This window comes from Macrobrachium nipponense, chromosome 21 (genome assembly GCF_015104395.2).
Source record: "Macrobrachium nipponense isolate FS-2020 chromosome 21, ASM1510439v2, whole genome shotgun sequence".
NCBI lineage: Eukaryota > Metazoa > Arthropoda > Malacostraca > Decapoda > Palaemonidae > Macrobrachium > Macrobrachium nipponense.
In genome coordinates, this window is record NC_087212.1 from 55,128,210 (window position 1) to 55,148,807 (window position 20,598).

General features: G+C 36.5%; 1 protein-coding gene across 1 annotated transcript; it reads left to right on the forward strand.

Moving 5' to 3' along the window:
* Positions 1 to 529: 529 nt before the first annotated feature.
* Positions 530 to 2,745, forward strand: LOC135197481 (uncharacterized). The gene is made up of 2 exons (XM_064224546.1): positions 530 to 690; positions 859 to 2,745. The coding sequence occupies exon 2, from the start codon at positions 1,414 to 1,416 to the stop codon at positions 2,743 to 2,745; it is 1,332 nt and encodes a 443-aa protein (XP_064080616.1). The 5' UTR covers positions 530 to 690; positions 859 to 1,413.
* Positions 2,746 to 20,598: the final 17,853 nt, after the last annotated feature.

The following is a 20,598-nucleotide window of genomic DNA, read 5'->3' on the forward strand; positions in this document are numbered from 1 at the left end:
TGCCTGGTAACTTGAATGTAAAACTTGTTTGGAATAAACATCGAAAATAGTGGTACTCCACAGAAAAGTGCAAGAGGAAGTATTAGTAAATGAAGTAGTAAATAAATGTTAAGAGGTAAAGGAAGCTTTTCATTGAAAGAGTGTAGGCAAGAAGTACGGATGAGAGATAGGGGAAGTGCTCTGTGTAGTTACATATCACAAAAAATGTAATGAAACTAAAAATAAATAATTTGTAAAATCAAAGATGTTTTCCTCGGGAATCTAGACACACCGACGAATCCTTCTGTACAAGACATTTCATATTCTCACATGGCGACAGGAAAGACTAGTAATTATTAAGAACTTGGTATTTCAATTGCCCTACTCTTGGTACCATCAAACTGTCTTTCCTGCCGTCCAGTCTTTAAAGATGGGTAGTTTGCTAACTCCTCCTCCTTCCATATGCTTTACTCGAGCGAAAACGGCGACGAGGAGCCAGGCAGCACGACTCGGAGAGAGTCTCAGAGAGAGAGACAAAGAGAAGAGAGAGCAGAGACCTCACTCACCTGGGAAGGTTCCTACAATTTTGATTCGTCCGACATGCCTGTCTTAGGCTAAAGGCTTTTTATTGGGATCCCTGGTCTACGTCATCCTCTTGAGAAAATTCTGCCAAAATCCATCTGCAACGCCTTTGTGCATGGTTCGACAATGGTGAGTACCAAGAATATATAGGGCTTATTTTTAAGGTTATCATTGCGAACTCTCATTGCCTTGTGTTGCCTATTCAAGTTTTCCTGTCTGTCATTTTTTCTTATGAAGATTCGTTATAGTTTTTTGTGGTCAATATGTTTTATACATCGTATTCTCTTGTCCTTTCAGGTGATTTAGCTCTCGGACTAGTAACTCTAGCTTATTCATAAATTCACCTTGTTAACACTTGGGATGGTGTTTGGTTTCGGTGTATCGGCCCTTTTATTTCCTTCCTGATACTATTGTAAACCTCAGTTGCTCAATTGTAAGACAGCGAGCGAAGCAGAACGAAGGAAACTCCCTACGATCTACGTGAATTGCCTTGTTCTCCTACCAATTGTTTGTAACTACGGTACTACGTCATTTTAAAGGCTTATTTATGTAATAAATATCATATTTAATTACATTTTTCCTTCCAACCTTTATTTCAAACCACAGATTTTTAAGGTGTTCTGCTTATGGCGCCCAACGTGGGGCAACACGAAGAAAGGTGCTTAATGATGGTGCAGATGATCCAGTAGAGAATTGACCACGACTGGGGCTCCCAATAGTCTCTCATATTTCTATTTGTAGGACATTGATATTTTCCTTTCCAGGATATTAACATTTTATTGAAATAAATTTAATTTTTCTTTTCAGAAAATTAACATTTTATTGGTTTGCATTTGTTATACTTTTGTTATAATGGCTAACTTACAGGTACTGATCGGACAACGAAAAGTCATTCGAAGAAAAGTCACCGAACAATTCAATAGGTCTGACACCTATTCTGCCCTTACACAAGAAGAAAAGTTAGCAATTAAAGGTCTTCTTGTTAATTATAGAAACAAGTTGTCAGAGATAGATGATCAAATCCTCTTGAAGAAATTTCCTGACATATGTGATGAAGCAGAGTTAGAGCCAGAATTAACAAGTTGCCAGGATTATCTAGACAAAATTGAGCATTGTCTACCATTACTTGAGATTTCAAGGAGTAAGAATGATTCTAATAATATTCCCGACGTGGCCCGCAGTTTACTGAAACAGCCAACAGCTCCTCTTCCTAAGTTTACTAGCAAAGAAGGAGAAGATTTCTTGAAATTTATAGCAGAGTTTGAGGCTACAACTAATGCATTTCAGTATCCAGACAGAGATTTACTTTTATTGCTGAAGCAACAGGTAGACGGTCGAGCAAAGACTTTATTAAGTTCTCTGGAAGCTGATAAACAGCGTTATGTAGATGCCAAAGAACTATTGATTTCCGCCTTTGCTTCTAAGGAGGTTTGTAAAAACAATGCAATTAGGAAAATTACGGAGTTAAGTTTAAGAGAGGGTGATGATCCCTTCACATTTATTTCCATCCTCCGATCAGTATGCGAAGCAGTCAAGACTTTTAACATTGAAGCGGATGAATTTGTCAGATATTTTGCTTGGCACGGCTTAAATGGTCGCTTTCAGCGTCATCTTATTAATATTACAGGAAAGACTCTTCCTTCCTTAAATGACATTATTTCACATTTCTTTGCAGCTTGTGAAAGGTACGAAAGTGACGGGAAAGGTGTTGAAAGCGTGAAATGTAAAGCTTCACCTGTCAAGACATTAACACTCCCTCTCCGTAAAGAGAGAGCTACCAGCATGGCTGCGGAAGCAGTAACCTATGATAAAGACAAGTCTTCGCCTCAGTGTTCCTTGTGTTCTGCGGTTGGAAATACTGATAAATTTCACTTTATTCATAAGTGCCCTAATTTTCTTTCTCCTACAGATAAAGTGCATATTTTAAAATCTAGAAATGGATGTTTAAAATGCGGCCAGTTTAACCATGTTTCCGGTAAGTGCCGTTTTAAATTCAAGAGACGCTGTTCAAATTGTAACAGCTGGCATATGACTTACCTGTGTGATAGGAGTCCGTCACCAGGCAGAAACTCTAACAATATTAATAACGGCAAATCCAAGGTGGAAACTTCTCCTCAAATAAGCAGCGGTGTTGCCGTCCTTCCTACTTGTCATGGTGATTCCATTTTACCCACCTTTCATTAAGTTGGGGGGACTGTTTACAGAGGACTGAAGGACAGTGGTTCGCAGAGCACGTTTGTCACTAAGAAATTGGCGGAGGAGAATAATCTTAAAATCATTAACTCTAAAGTAAAGCTAACAGTTAATGGGTTTAATGGCAACAAGGAGTATTTTACTGAAATTGTTGAAGTTCCTGTTACGATCGGAGATAAATCCTTTATAATTTATTGCTTTGTTGTACCAAACATTAATGTAGCATTGAAATTACCTCTGCTTGGTAGATTAGTTGATAAATTTCAGGCACAAGGTGTTAAACTAGCTGATCAATTCCTTCATAAATTTTCTCATGAAATTGATAATGTTCAGCTCATTTTAGGTACAGACTTCGCTTATTGTATTGCAGACAGATACAGTTTTTGGAGGAATAAATTCATCGATGTATACTGAGTGTCATGCAGGTATTTTGCTGTCTGGTAGCATTGATTTAATGATTAAGAATATTGATAATTTAGCTGATACGAGAGTGCAAACCTCGGCTGTTAGTAACCCATTTGAGTGTAGTTCTGCTATTCATATCCAGAGTAGTTCCTTAATGATTAAGAATATTGATAATTTAGCTGATACGAGAGTGCAAACCTCGGCTGTTAGTAACCCATTTGAGTGTAGTTCTGCTATTCATATCCAGAGTAGTTCCTTTTTGCTGAACTCTAAAGTTGATATTTTTGCCGATGATGACATTAATACTAACTTTGAGGTAAACTGTTCATTTTCTGTAATAAATGAAAAAGGTATGCTTATGGAGAAACCACTGCAACAGGCCACTGATCAACTTTTAGAGTCTGAATGTAATTATTACTTAAATTACGATCAGAATTTCTACAATGATGAAAGTATTGAACTTAACAACCAGTTGGTCGAATTTACCATCAAACCCCCCTTCGTCGTAGGAGTCTGATGGACGTATTATCGTTCCCTTGTTGTGGAATGGGAAAGTTTCTCATTTACTTTCAAAGAATGAAAATCTATCTAAGTTGATATTAAGGTCTAATCTCAAGAGACTTAAACGACATCCAGAACGTTTGCAGCTCGTTGACCAAACAATTAAGGAGCAATTGAAGGCAGGCATAATTGAACCCATTTATGATTTAGAGGTGTTTAAAAGTGAGAACCCTCAACATTCTTTTTTACCACACATGCCTATCTTTAAACTGGATAAGGATAGTACCAAATGTAGGATTGTATTTTTGTCTAACCTTAGGGATTCTTCTAATAGTATATCATTGTCACATAACCAGTGCATGTATTCAGGGCCTACGTTAAACCAAAAATTGTCCTCTTCCTTTTTTACAGCTTAGATTTGACCAAAGTTACTCATATTTGACCTTAAGAAAGCCTTTAATATGTTATCCTTAACAGAAACTGATCAGTCTAAGTTGTTATTTTTTTGGTACAAAAATGTGAGTCAAGATGACTTTTCCTTATTGGCTTTCAAGAATGTAAGATTACCTTTTGGCCTTAGATGTAGTCCCTTTTTATTAATGATTTCATTATATTCATACTTGTGTTACACCTTCAGAGGATTCTCGAATAGCAAATTTAAAGAAATCTATCTATTCCATGATTTATATGGACAATGGGGCTATTACTGCCAATACTTCAGAGGAGTTAGAGTGGTCGTATAAACAGCTTTCGAATATATTCAATCCCTATAAATTTGACGTTCAGCAGGTTGTAACTAATGACTCAATTTTACAGGATGAAGTGGACCGCGAAGCCGAGGCAGCTACGCCTTTACGTAACAAGTTGTTTGGTTTAAACTGGGACCGATGTTCCGACGAAATTTTCACTAAACCAATTTTTCTTGATCCCAATGCTAATACTAAAAGGTCTCTCTTACAAACAATTGCTTCACAGTTTGACCTGTTTGGTTTTAATATGCCATTGTTTAACCGCTGTAGATTGTTCATGCATCAATTACAGCGTCATAAGAATTTACATTGGGATCAACCATTAACGTAAGAATTGCAGAGAGAATGGATTAATATTTGCAGGCAAACCAACAGAGCTCCTCCTTTAAAAATTGCTAGATGTGTTGGTCCACGAGATGGCAGTTATGATATTTATATTTTTTCAGATGCAAGTAAGGAAATATTTGGTTGTGTACTCTATTTACAGCATATTGAATCCAATCGCTTAAGCTTTATACATGCCAAAAACCGACTTGTAAATAAGCAACTCAAAGAGTAAATCCATGCCCTCTCTGGAACTTAACGCAATACATTTAAGTGTTGAGTGTGCTCTTGATATTTACAAAGATTTGTCTGGATCTGCTTGCTTAAAACCCTTGCAGGTTAATAATATTTACGTATATACTGATTCTCTGTGTGCCTTACATTGGCTGAACTCTGCTGCTTTGAAATTGGACAAATTAAATAAACATTCTCCATTTGTCGTAAACAGACTTCATAATATACAAAGAATGTGTGAAACTGTTCCTATAAAATTTTGCTTTATTTCAGGAAAAAACAATCCTGCGGACATAATCACCAGATGTGTGTCATACAACCAGTTGCAAAATTCTTGCTTTTTTTCAGGACCAGATTTAAGTATAAATGAAGTTCCAGAATTGTCAACTACTATACCAGCATTTGTGATGCCCACTGAGGTTCAAGCAACTCCTTCCACAGCTCGGGTTATTGAAGTTGCTAACAATCTGATTGATATTAATAATTATTCCAATTTCAGGAGACTTGTATTGATTTTTCGCAGAATTTTCTTAGTGGTGCACAAGTGGAAGCTGAAAGCGAAAATTGCTTGCTCACCAGTCGCTAATTACTTTGCCCAGGCTATAAATTACTTGTTAAACACTGAACAAAGGAAGCATTATCCTGAGGTATATTCTTACCTACAGCATGGTCTTAATTCCAGAAAAGACATTCCTCCTATTATAACGCAATTTAATTTATTTTTAGATTCACAGGGTCTTCTGAGAGTTAAGAGTAAATTCAAAAAATGGAATTATGGCTTAAGTGGAAATTACCCTTTATTATTGCACCCAGACAGTCATTTGACCAAACTAATTATTTGGGATGCACACCTCAAATTATTACATTCAGGATGTTATTCTGTATTAACGGAGCTCAGAAAGCATTATTACATCCCTAAACATTTCTCAGTTGTGAAAAGGGCTCTTAAACAGTGTGTTCATTGTCGTAGGTTTAATAATCGTTATATAAGGTTAAATCAGAACTTTTACAGAGACTTCAGAGCAGATCCTCCTACGGTTCCTTTTTCTAACATATTTATGGACTATTTAGGACCCTTCAATACGAAGGATGGAAAAGAGACCCGTAAGGTTTGGTTACTATGTATCACCTGTACTTGGTCTAGGGCAGTTAACCTCAAAATTTGTAGGAGTTTGAATGTTGCAGAATTTTTAAGAGCATTTCAGCTACACTGCTTTGAGTACGGGATTCCTCAACTTTGTATTAGTGATCTTGGAACTCAGTTGGTGGCAGGAGCTAATACCATAACTTCCTTCAGATCAGGAAAATAAGGTAAAACCTCTCTCCTTTCAGCAATATTTCAAAGGCTGCAGTCAATTGGGATCATTAGTAGAAGTCTGTGTAAAAATGGTAAAAAGATTAATGTTTGGAGCAATTAAGAATTTTGTATTGACGTTTGTAGACTTTGAATTTCTTGTCTGTAATATTGTGCATCTCATTAATCGACGACCTATAGCCTTCAAAGAAGCTGTTCGTGCTGAGACTGACCACGTGCCCGAACCAATTACGCCGGAACAGCTCGTGCGAGGCTATGAATTGACTTCTCTAAACCTTATCCCTAATCTTCAACCTCTTTCAGTTGAAGATCCAGAATTTGACCCTGATAATCCAGCTATTTCTCAGAATTACCTAAAGTTGTGTAAAATTAGGCAGACATTAATAGAGACCTATCATAATGAATTTCTAGGTACTCTGATTCAACAAGCAGTTGACAGAAAGGGGCGGTATCGTCCCGTTACTCATAAATTACTAAAGGTTGGCGATGTTGTATTAATTAAGGAGGAACATACCAAAAGGAATAATTATCCTCTAGGCATAATTCTAGAAGTTTTTAAGAATGATTTGGGTGAAGTTACCCATGCTGTTATTAAGAAGGGAAAAACAGGCCAGACATCAAGGTTGCATGTAAATAATATTATTCCAATACTAGAAAACACAGGAAGTACCAATTCAGCTACTCCTGATATTTGTAATTCTGTTACTTCGTCCTTAAGGCCCAAAAGAAAGGCTGCTATATTAAGCCAAGAAAGGACAAGACAGATGCTTTAATCTTTATTCAGTATTTGTATTTTCTTGTATTTAATTTAATTATTTTTACATTTCTTAAATGTATTTTTTCTTACAATTTTCCAGTTACATATGTTTCAGGATGGAATTTTTTCATTTCTGAAAAAATTCCATCTTCGCCCCTGGACTGTACAAGACATTTCATATTCTCACATGGCGACAGGAAAGACTAGTAATTATTAAGAACTTGGTATTTCAATTGCCCTACTCTTGGTACCATCAAACTGTCTTTCCTGCCGTCCAGTCTTTAAAGATGGGTAGTTTGCTAACTCCTCCTCCTTCCATATGCTTTACTCGAGCGAAAACGGCGACGAGGAGCCAGGCAGCACGACTCGGAGAGAGTCTCAGAGAGAGAGACAAAGAGAAGAGAGCAGAGACCTCACTCACCTGGGAAGGTTCCTACAATTTTGATTCGTCCGACATGCCTGTCTTAGGCTAAAGGCTTTTTATTGGGATCCCTGGTCTACGTCATCCTCTTGAGAAAATTCTGCCAAAATCCATCTGCAACGCCTTTGTGCATGGTTCGACAATGGTGAGTACCAAGAATATATAGGGCTTATTTTTAAGGTTATCATTGCGAACTCTCATTGCCTTGTGTTGCCTATTCAAGTTTTCCTGTCTGTCATTTTTTCTTATGAAGATTCGTTATAGTTTTTTGTGGTCAATATGTTTTATACATCGTATTCTCTTGTCCTTTCAGGTGATTTAGCTCTCGGACTAGTAACTCTAGCTTATTCATAAATTCACCTTGTTAACACTTGGGATGGTGTTTGGTTTCGGTGTATCGGCCCTTTTATTTCCTTCCTGATACTATTGTAAACCTCAGTTGCTCAATTGTAAGACAGCGAGCGAAGCAGAACGAAGGAAACGCCCTACGATCTACGTGAATTGCCTTGTTCTCCTACCAATTGTTTGTAACTACGGTACTACGTCATTTTAAAGGCTTATTTATGTAATAAATATCATATTTAATTACATTTTTCCTTCCAACCTTTATTTCAAACCACAGATTTTTAAGGTGTTCTGCTTACCTTCATTCATTGAAAGAAACATCGTAAGTGTAAAAGTATTTCCATCCTGATTTATTATAGACAACTATCATCTGACACAATAGAGGAAAATCTGTTTTTCAGAAAAATAATAAAAGAGAATCAAGAACATTAGAATAAAAAGAACGATTCTAGGCCTTATTTTACGTGACCGCTGAGGGAGAAAATTGTCGATATGAAATACTGGGCAATTCTAAACAAAGGTTCAATACAAACGAAAAGGCAATGCGAATATTGTTTTCTCGGAAAACACTTCTGTTATAATGAAATCTCACGATATGAACAATTCCGTTGAAAAAAATGATTTGGCGTAAACTTACTTCAAGCATTCTCAAGAAAAAGCAGAGAAGCGAGAAGAATGAAATGAAATTGAAACACAGATGATCCTAACGGAACTCTGAATATGAATTGAAGATGAAATTATTTAGCTGATTTTTGGAGATTGCTCCTGACATTAGGATCTAGATGTAGAGTTAGTTATTTCTGATTCCTTTTCACCTCTGGCTTTCTCTCTCTCTCTCTCTCTTCAAGTTTATTTAGCCTCAAGACCATCAATGAAAAATGTAACTTTCAAACTGATTGCGTGAATAACTCGAAAAATAATTTTTTCTTCATTTTTTCAAGTCAAACATTATAGGGAGAGAGTTCCCAGAAGCACTCACGATGCCCCAATCACCCTGTCATAAAATTTGGGATCCACCAGCAAAATGAATACATTTCCTGGCCGCCAAATCTTGCGAATATCCAACTTTCTCAGTACTCTGAGCGTAATAACGATTTGTGAAAGGATTGATGCGCTCATATTAACAAGATGACAATGCAAAATTTGCTCGTGCACATCGTAAGATGCAGCCGAGAAAATTAGATTTGCTCTATGAGCATAATTAGGTTTAAATCAACTTCTCCAACTTTGTGCTGGGCTTAAAATCCTTTGGTGGGAACCTGTTTCTTCAACACTAACTTGTATACAACCTTTCAAATTTTCTTTCATGCTTTCATAGTCCGCATTGTGTCTCTAGCTAGAAAGACCTATGTGTTGTTATTGACTTTACTTCACAGTTGGACGCTACGCAAAGTTTGGCTAACAAAGCCTCGCCCTTTATTAGCGTAACAACAGCAAGAGTTGTAGGTTTTGATGGAACCATTTATCAGGGACAAATTTAAGTTCAGCCTCCCAGGATCAATCGCTAATGTAAAATGAAATGTGGAAAAAAGTAACGATGGGTTACTTTTTGTACAGTATCGACGAACTTGGTACTAAAAAATATTAAACCCATAAGTTTTGTAAGTAATTATCTAAGTATCAAGCCTTGAAATACACTACAAAATTCTAACTGTGCGCTCTGAGCAAACGGGCAAAGCCTTCGGTTTTGTAAAACAAAATTGCTTTCTAACCCATCAATAATGTCCTACATTACAACTTTTAGGCCTCGTGACCTATTCGCGGTCTTTGTACCCACGACCCTTACTTCTGACATAGTCCGAATCTTACTGAAACCATATTCACATAATAAAGATCATCAAAACGAGCTACATTACCAATCCTTGCACATATCTCTTTCAGTGCGACCCGAGTCATTGTTTCTGTAAACAGTTGGGCAAGTTATTCAGTATTGTTGATGTGCGATATCTAATGATACAAAGGATATTACTGAAAATCAATTTCCTGGAACTACTGCACTGTCGAATATACTATGCAAATAGTTCATCTATACAACTTTAATTTTCTTTCCTTAATGTGCATCCAAGTTTCACACTTGAGTTCCATAACCATGAGTTGGGTCAACGAAACCTTCATAAGTTTCCACTTGATTCATATGCACCATTTCCAGTCTTTTAAAGCACATATTCTGTGACTCATTCCTTTCGCATCCTATCGTCATCCATCATATTTGCTCCCAAATATATTTACAAATCATCCACTTCCATCCGTCAACAAAGTGCATTACTATTCATTGTTCAGTCTTAATGGTTCAGTTTACCGTACTTATAACATTACTCTTGCTCTGATTTAATCTCAACTGTCTCCTTTTACAGACTTTCAGCCCTTTCACTAGTTTCTGCTCCCTATCCACACAGAACTATTTCAGCTACAGTAACCTATTTACGTTAAACGAAAACCAGACAAGAAATAATGGATGGAAACTAGAACTGAAGAGATACAACACATCCCATTGTGGGATCTTCTTTACATACAAGATATGTGACACATGGAATAAACTGCCACCAGAAGTTGTAAACAGCAACAGTGTGGAAAAGTTTAAAAGAAAACTAGACAAAATCGTTAGAACACTGTGAATGAACAGTAAAACCTGCTCCTAGAGATATTTTGCAGTAATCCACAGTCACTATTGACTTCTGACATCACTCCAGACATGGAGAAACTAAACAGCCATGGAGATTAGCAAGCCCTTGTCTCAGACCTGCACTAAACCAGTCAATCTTCCATTTACCTATTCTAACACATGCTTAGATTCCATTATAGAAATATTAAATGGCCCTCAACAACTTGTCTTCTATAATATAACCCCCTCATAAACCACTGCACTATCTTGCTATAATTTTTCGGTGTACATATACCACGACAGCTTTTCTTCTATATTGTCTCTTCCTTGCCTAAGCCCACACATCTCTTCCCCAATTAGTCTCCTGTCATAAGTCTTACTTTCTCAATCTGCATTCTGCTATATACACTTTTTGTATACGGTGTAGTTCTTACTCTGTATATAATTCTTAGTCGCCTCTTTTATCTTTACTTTTCTACCATGGAACAATTATTACTTCCAAATTTCTTTGGAGTCTTCCTCTCATCCAGACATACGTTAAAAACCCTAGTTCGTTTCCATTCTCTGACATCTTGATTGCTGTCAGTAATGGAAGGTACATTTAAATAAGCAACATTTTTTAGTACTATTACCTCATAGGTTCCTATTTGTACGATCAAACGACCAGCTTTTAATGATAGAAATATATATATATATATATATATATAATTGTAATGTTATTATATAGGTATTATATATATCTATATATATATATATATATTATATATGTATGTATATATATATACATAATATATATATATATATATATATATATATCTAATAAAAGGAGCCCAAGAAAATGGCAAAATATAGAAAGTAAGTATTATATTTCAGAGACTGCTGTCTCTCTCTTCAGGTGGGTAATGAAGGAGAAAAGTTACAGAAAAGGTGGTATTTATACCAAGAAATCCATCCACAGGTAGCATGTTCTACTAAGTCACCCACGCTGAAAAATCCTCTTTAATGCCTTAAGCGCTGGTTGAAGGAAGATTGTATCTATGATATCTGAATCCCAGGCACCATTTGAGATGTTCAATACCTGTCTTTATTTAATCAAAGTTGACTATCGTCTGGCTTCTGTGCCGACATTTGCAGCTATAAATTATATGTGACAAATGTCGATAAAAAAAGTCAGATGATAGAGTCATCCTTGATTAAACGAAGACAGGCAATAAACATATCAAAGGTTGCCTGGGATTCAGATATCATAGATATAATCTTCCTTCAACCAATGCTTAAGAAGATTAAAGAGGAATTATAAGCGGGGATGACTTAGCAAAACGTCTACCTGTGGATGGATCTCTTGGTATAAATACTGCCTTTTCTGTAACTTTTCTCATTCATTACCTACCTGAAGAGAGAGACATTAGTCTCTGAAATATAGAACTTACTTTCTATATTTTGGTGTTTTTATGGGCTCCTTTTATTAAATGGAATTCTGTTGTAACAGAACATTTTTACCAATCACATATATATGTATATATATATATATATATATATATATATATATATATATATATATATATATATATATATATATATATATGTACATATATACATACATACATATATATATATACATATATATATATATACTATATATATGTATACATACATACACACACACACACATATATGTATATACATATATATATAAATACATATATATATATATATATATATATAATATATATATATATATATACATATAATATATATAGAGTTAAATAAAAGACAAGTAAACACACCAATTAGTATAATGGAGAGTATCTAAGTTTAATTTCCTTTCTCTCGGTTTAACCCCCCCCCGTCCCCATTCTCCGACCACGTCCTCTACACCATATTAGTAACTATTTTTCTACGTGATGGCTACGTCGAACTTCTTATGAATATGTAATTAACCGCCGACGCCGAGCTATATTCGTGAGTTAATTAGTACCGTTTTCACTGGCAGGTGTGCCTCCACGGATGTCCTCGTCTCCTCTGCTCAAATCCAACTTTCTTTTGTTTCTTTAGCAGCGGGAAATACAGAGACGGCATAAAGCGCGCCTGGACGTAATGACTGTAAATGTCCTCCCTCTGCTGCAAGCATCCTTGAAAACGTTCTTTCTCTGCTTACTGCATCCTTGAAGCCTTGCCGTCTCGGCAAATCCCTTTGTCCGTCCTCCTTCGTCGTGTTATCATTTTCTTCTCCTCCTTTAATTTCCCTACTCGGACTTTTCCCTCTGTCCGTCTGTCTGTCAGCCTGTCTGTTTGAGCGGGACCACTGAATAATCCACCTCCCAAGATACGTCCTGTCCCCATTCTCGTTTATTCATGCGAACCCCCAGTGAAAAGAACTCTAAATTACGTCTGCCATTCTAAGAGGCAGGAGCCTGACGGAGAGAAACTCCTTTTAAAACCTAAACCATCATTAGCATACAGCTTTTTCTCTCCTATAGTTAAAAGATATAAAATAAACACGGATTCCCACTCTGTGCACTCAAGCGTGGATGCGGAATTAAGTATCAGCGTCAGTCTTCATTTGACAGTTGCCAGCTATGATAAGGAAGAAGAGGAAGAGAAAATAAAGATAAGGAAAACTCTTGTTGGGACAAAATGGGCATTGGACGAACGAGCTCAGTATGCAAGTGCGCCAGAAGTAGAGTGCCTCGGGTACAACCACGGATTTTACTTTAATCATCAGTTGAACTGATCTTCAAACTGGTGCTTTTGTCGATTGTAGCAAGGATTAAAATACTGTGCCGCCTTTATATACAACAGAAACTGACAAGATCTAGAAATACCAAAAAATTGGTTTCTTGTAAATTTCAACAATACTAGTATTGTAGATGATCTCGATTTATCTTCTGTTTATGTCTCGGGAAAGATATCTAAACCATGATCTCTTTGGTATTATAAGCTTCACATCTTAAACGTACCGACTAATTACGGAATGTTGGATCCAGAACCGGAACAAATATGAAGGATTTTTTTTAAAGCTTCATTAATATTTATAGTGGGACTAAGCACAATCGATTTTTTTTAATATTCTTTACCGGGTTTATATTTCAAATCAAATCAAAGTCACTTTCTTGGAAAGTTTTGCAATAAGGATTTCAGAGCTGAAAATTCTTTCCCATTCCAGACTGATGAAATTTTAAGGCTCACAAAAGCAAGTCAAACGGGTTTTCCAACCGAATGAAATATTCCATTTATACCAACTTGGAACCGGTCTGGCGTCAGAAAAATAAACAAGCTATAAAACGACTTTCCCACGAACGTCTTTTGGCTTCTTTCGAGAATTTCTACAGCAAAACCCGATGTCGTTTTCCAAGAATTTTAGCGAACTCTTCGTGTAAACAGTACTTAGAATAAAATCATATAACACCGAGGAAAACATAACAGAAGATCTTGCGTTATTTCGCATTTGTTATTCGGAAAACTTTTTAGAGTTTTCGGAAGGAGTTACATTCGCTCCTTTCTGACTAATGATTTCCATTGCTCCACTTATGATGATAAGGTTAAGAGGAGATATCGTCATTCTTCGAAATTACTTGTACGACCTCGTGATTCCTCCAGCAAAGCAGTAGATAAATAAAGACACAAGAAGATTGTTACTGAAAAGACAAAACTCCCCTTTAGAGACTTGAACCGCTGACCTGTAATTCACCATCCAAATACTATATTCATTCATCTACTTCCAGGTGAGAGTGACCGATTTCAATGCAAGGCTGTTATGTTTAGCAAACAGTATAAACAGACCACTGGATAACATTTCTAACTATCATAGGCTGTCCCAAACGGTGTTTTCTTTATGATTATTATTAGATCTTACGTAAGAAACGGAAATTTCCACGAGCGGGTTTAGTGCCGTCAGTGCACCACACGTTGTGTACTGTAGGTATTGCTTTACAGCATTCGTAGTACCCCATCGGTCCCTAGCTGCGCTCACTTTTTGGCCTTTTACATTACTTTCATTCCTGCTTCTTTTCTTCAGTCTTGCTGTCCAACCTCTGTTTTGCTTCCTAGTGCATTTGTAGAGGTCTCTGCCTGTACCTCCTTCAGATCTTTTACTTCATCTCATTTTCCGGATCTTAATCTCGCTGTTCAACCACTCCAACTCCCTGTTTTCATTGTCTTTAGCGCTAAATAGCGGAAAATACCCCAGTGCCCTGGGTGGACAGCCTAAAAAAATAAATAAAAATAAAACTTAAATGTCTAATGACTGAATAAACTGAGATAAAACGAACGATATTTGCAGCCCTCGATGTAACTTTAATGTACTAAAAATAACGGAGAACTGAACTTCGCGGTGCATCTATCTATATATTTATATAAAAAGAAAAATATGAATGCAGATGATAAACGCAGAGAAGAAAAAAATCGTTTCAAAATTATAGTCAAACTTTCGCGCACATTACACTCACACGCCATGAAATATCGGCCGAAGTTTTTGCGCATCCCCTCATAAAGCAAAAGAGAAAGTCCCTTTATATATTACATCATACATCACACCGGGGGACGTAAATATCCAGACGCTATATAACTAATCTCTGAAATATTGCTCATTTGCGGGCTGTGCCGTCATTCTCAGTGGAATGACTTCTTTGGTCATGGTTAACTATGATAACGCTGACAATCAAAATACGTAGCCGAATCCATAGTTATTAATATCATTGAACACAAGAGGATAGGCAAACGAAACAAGCCAGAATGCCATAACTAAGTAGGCAAGTTTCAACGGAACGGAACGCTCGTAAAAGAAAGAAAAAAAAAAAAGGTGGGGGGCAAGTGATGAAAGAACTTTAAGTTAAACAACTGGTACCGACATCCAAGACAATTTTTCCAGTTAAGGTGAACAGCAACCCTCAGGAAATGAGCAAGGCATAATTACTCCCCTCGTCCTAAATAAAAGTTATAGTAAATCTCAGATGAAAAATAGTTCATGGAGGGTGACCAAGCATTTGCATATTTCGATGAAAATCTAAATCATGGTTGATATTTTTTTTTAAAAAGGATAAAGGTAATCGACATTTCAAGGATCTCTGTCTTGTCGATAACGACCGTAAGAAGCTACGTGCATCCAGCTAGAACAGTATTTCATCCCTGGAAAAAACCAAAAGCAAGGGACACTAGAACCACCTTGTTTACAGAAACAGGAAGTTTCTTAAACAATTTAGTTTTTCTGACACCACTGAAGTGCCAAATGAAAAGTCTGAAGCCGAATAAATGCCCAGTTTCGCCAGTTGTCCAGAATCATTGAATACTGTGTTACCAATTCAGTGAAACCCGTGGAATGAGAGCTCAGATTGAAATTGGCTAACGGTTGAGACTTAATTTCCTGGAGCTCGGTTTCGCTCCCCATTGATTAAACAACATGCAGATCAACTCTCAAACTCTATTTAGGCCAGCTAGCAACTAGTAACTTCCTTTGGTGCATCAGGAGAGCGAATAACTGCAACAAGTGTTGCACCATGTGTATAAGGCTGTATCTTATTTCACAGGTCAATAAAAAGCGTAGGTCACGTGCATGAAAGCGCTGGCTAGATTAAGAGAATAAGAGCAGTATTTGTCGCGGGGGATGGATGCATTACTGATGAGATGCTATATTGATGCGTTTGGCGGCTTTTTACTGAAAATGCACATGCGCAGACACACATCCACACACACATATATGAATGTATATAACTATATATATATGTAGAGTTGTCTCACTATTTCTGTGAATTGCATATTAGTCAAAGCGTTCACATTTTAACCAGCAGCTAAGAGTGAAAGGCAGCGTTTCTGGTGTTTTTTATCTCTTCAAAACTACTGCATCTAAAGACTGCCGCTTTGTGTCTACGCATATTTATATTCATATATGTATATACGCCTTTGTGCCAGAACCGAAATAAAACCATGGCCTCACTGTATGGGAGGTAAAATCTTTACATTACTCACATTCCTTGAACAATCCTCAACGATCAAGTCCTCAGGCGAGAGAGCTACATTTTCCTCAGCTATAAAAATCTTCAAAAGAGAAAATAGTCTTCCTGAATAAAACTTACTTGACATGGAATGGATCTTTAGGTTGCTTTCATTTCTGTTTTTTTCTTTTTACCCTTTTTATCTAAGCGAACGCCAAGGGACACTTTCTTTCTTTTAGTTTTATTCAGGACAGCGGGAATGCAGGACGCAGCTCCAGAGTACTCAGTGTTTTTGGAAATTTCTGCTTTCATTCTTCTTTTATCCTTGGTCGGAGAAGATGTGGAAAACCTTTATTTTCGCTTCATAAAATTTGCCAGTCGTGTTTGCGTTGAAATTTATTTTCCTGATATTTTACGAAATATATTAACATACCATTCATTTTCATGTGTTTCTACGGGAAGCACGTAGAACATGAAAGCGTATCAGATCTGGGAATCGTTGTGGAACCATTAAAATGGAATTGTTAGTCAAACATTCATGATTTGACGATACTTAGATGAGGATCATATTTAACTGCTATACGGCGGAGACAAATTTACCCCGGCATCTGCAAACTAAACGCAAATTGCGTTCTGGCTCTAGGCAGGCAGACTTAAACAGTCTATACTCGACATCAAGCAGAACGACATTTTGCAGCCATTAGGAGAGAAGGTGCTTGTACCTTTCAAAGTTACAAACTTCAAGTGCATTTCTAGAAAACTCCCAAAATACCGAGTAATATATATATATATATATATATATATATATATATATATATAAATATTCCTGGCTTCACGAAAGGCCCTCTCTATCTGAGCCTCAAGGTAGTATAACGCACACTTAAGTTATATTACATAACCGAGTAAGATGTTTGTTCTCAAAAATTCTGGAGAAAGATAAATATTGTACCGTCAACTTTATATAATTCCGAAACAAAACTTCCTGAATTTGCTTAATTCAAAATTAATCCATAAACACAGCGTGCTTTGGTATTTAAAAGGGAATAGGTAAAGGTTTTTTTGCAATCCATTCCAAACCATTCAGGAAAACCTCCAAGGCCAATCTTTGAGGATATAAAATAGAATGAATTTTACTGAATCCAATGAAAGGACACCAGATTGAAGTTTTTCATCAACAACTGATACTCACTGAGGCCCCTTTATTTGATGCAGATTCCTCAATAGTTGATCAGGTCCTAGGAGAACTTTACACGGATCTTAAAAGAAAGTGGGAATAGGACTCCGGGCGAAACTTGGAAAATGGAAAAATAAACTGAACTTTATATACTTTCTTTCTATCTTATTAAGTTCTTTTACTAAGAGACCGTTATAATTGTTCTTATCTCAATATAATATAATATAATGTAATATAATATAATATAATACACACACACTTTATATATACATATATATATATACATATATGTAATATGTATATATGTATATATATATACATATATATATATATATATATGTGTGTGTGTGTGTGTGTGTGTGTGTGTGTGTGTGTGTATGTGTGTGTATGCAAAACCATATGTATGAGTTAATATATGTAAGATTATTACTGTATTTAGCCATTTCTTTATCTCATTCAAATAGCAACATTTCTTGTTTTCGCCGCTGATTAGCTAAAAAAATAAATAAAGAAAGAAATAAAATAAAAAAAGAGATAAACAGCAACTGACAAGTAGCTTGCACATCATATCAATCATATGACAAATATAGCAATAAATAATGGCCTGGCCTATTATTACAATGAATAAATATCTTATAGTAATTCAACAACTGCAAAGTTGCGCATTTGCATTACCTATATCTTCGTAACTGCCAATAGAAATAAAGAACATATTGTCGTTCATTCAATCATTCCTAAATATAAATTGAAAGAATATCACATTATATCCATCACTACATCTTTTTAGCGTTACACCTATGTTAAAATAGGATAACAGTTAAATTCTTCTAAACATTAGGCAATAGACATGCAATACAAAACGTACAAAGTAGTTGGAGATATCTATGATGAGCATTATGAAAATGAATGCTATGCATAACAATCATAGATAGGAAATGTTTAGCTGTCTGACACAAAGGGAAATCTTCCCTGTATATAAATCTTCCAAATTCAGCAGATCTCTCAATATCTGTAACATGTACTCCCTTTACTCTAATAACCTATTCGTTACAAGGTAAACTCTACTATCCGGCTCTCTCCCCGCACCATAAACCAAAAAATTATATAAACAAATAAATACGCAAAGAAATAAATAAATAAAAATAAACGCAAATAAATAAATAAATAAATAAATAAAGTGAATAATATATCAGCTACTGCTACCTGCGTCACAAGCGTCAGGGACCTCTGACTCTCATCTCATCCGTACGCTTATTTGTTCTATAGCTCGATCGCAACCACTGCCTCTTCCGCCTCCTCCCCTCCTCCTCCTCCTCCTCCTCCTCCTCCTCATCTTATATCTATTCCCCCATCCCATACCTTCTACCCCATTGAATATTGCTCCCTTCTTCAATCTACCTTTTTCTCCTGTCGATCCTCCGAGCCTCAATCACCGGCGAAGGAACTATTCTCGAAGCCAGCCGGTTTCATCATTTCAATTCTGGAGAAAGAGGGAAATAGTCTGACTATGGACGGGAAAGAGATGGAAACGGGAGGGAAGGGATGGGAGGAAGGAGGGAGGGAGGGAGGGAGGGGGTTCGATGAAGGACTGTAAAGGGTGACTAAAGGGTAGAGGGCTTAATCATGATGATGGATGGTGTTCAGATGAGACGGGGAAGAGTTTGAATACCAGCTGTCCATCTACAGCAGAAAACTCTCTCTCTCTCTCTCTCTCTTCTCTCTCTCTCTCTCGCTCTCTCTCTCTCTCTCTCTCTCTCTCTCTCTCTCTCTCTCTCTAACTTGTATATCCCCTCCTATTCACAGAAAACACCGAAGTGAAAGCATTCATCACATTCATCAAAAAACTCATCCCATTCAGAACCCAAAAGAATGCTTCCAGGGAGTGACAAAAAGTTTTTTGTTTTCTATGACACTGGGGTATAGCATTGGAGTTATTTATATAAATATAGATATATACATATATATGTGGAATATATAGGTATTGGTCTGTATCTATATATATAATATATACATATATATATATATATATAATTTATATAAAAACTCCAATGCCATAACCATGTCATAGAAAACAAAAACTTTTTGTCACTCTTCCAAGCATCTTTTGGGTTCTGAATGTATAGATATGTTTATACGTATGTATATATATATATATATATATATATATATATATATATATGGGGTGTATACAAATAACATACTGTAATAAGAAATAAATCAATGGGGGGCCAACACACAGCCACTGCCACGTCCATCCTTTTAACACCGCACCACTCATCTCTCATCACGCGCTCTTGGACTTCCTGGGTAGCAAGACCCACCCCTTCTGAAGCCTCTTTCATATCCTCTACCCAACAGTTTTTCGGTCCCTCCCTCCAAAATCCCGTCAAAAATTCCAACCTTTATTCCTTTAGTCGGTTAATGTAACGCTCCGATTCATCTTTTCCTCTGTGGTAAACTTTTGGCCAACCTTCAAGGAATCTTCACATTTATAACCTTTTCAACCCTTTAATTCCACATGCACCATGTAAAAAGAGTTATCTGTACGGTCTTTTATTTTCCTCTTTCCTTCCTATTCAGCATTCACATTTTACTTCGAAGAGGAGACCAGATTCAGCAATTTCTTCATGCAATTCATATTTTGCTCTCATAGGCACTCCTATTCCCTGCTTCGACTTTTCTGTACCTCACCGCTTCTCTCATCCTGCCAACATCCTTCACACTTCTCAGAACGCCATCCGCAGCGGGACTCATTGCTTCGTATCCCTGGTTTTCAATTGCCTTATAACAGATTCTCAATAATATTCAATTATATTGGCAGAATCCTTTATGTAGAGGACCCTCCCTTTTCATTTGCAAGTGTCATATTTAATTTTTAAGAGTCCCTTCTATCTTGTGCATAATCAGAAAACTTCTCGTAAAGTGTTGCTAGTATCATATTTTAGCTTCAATAGTGTCAAATTTGATTTTGCAGGTCTTTTAAGCTTCACTTCCAGCCACTTCCAATCCTGTTCACCAGTCTCTGCAAAATGCCTTATCTGTAAACATCACCCAGTCCACACTTCGTACACGAAAAGTCTCTTAATT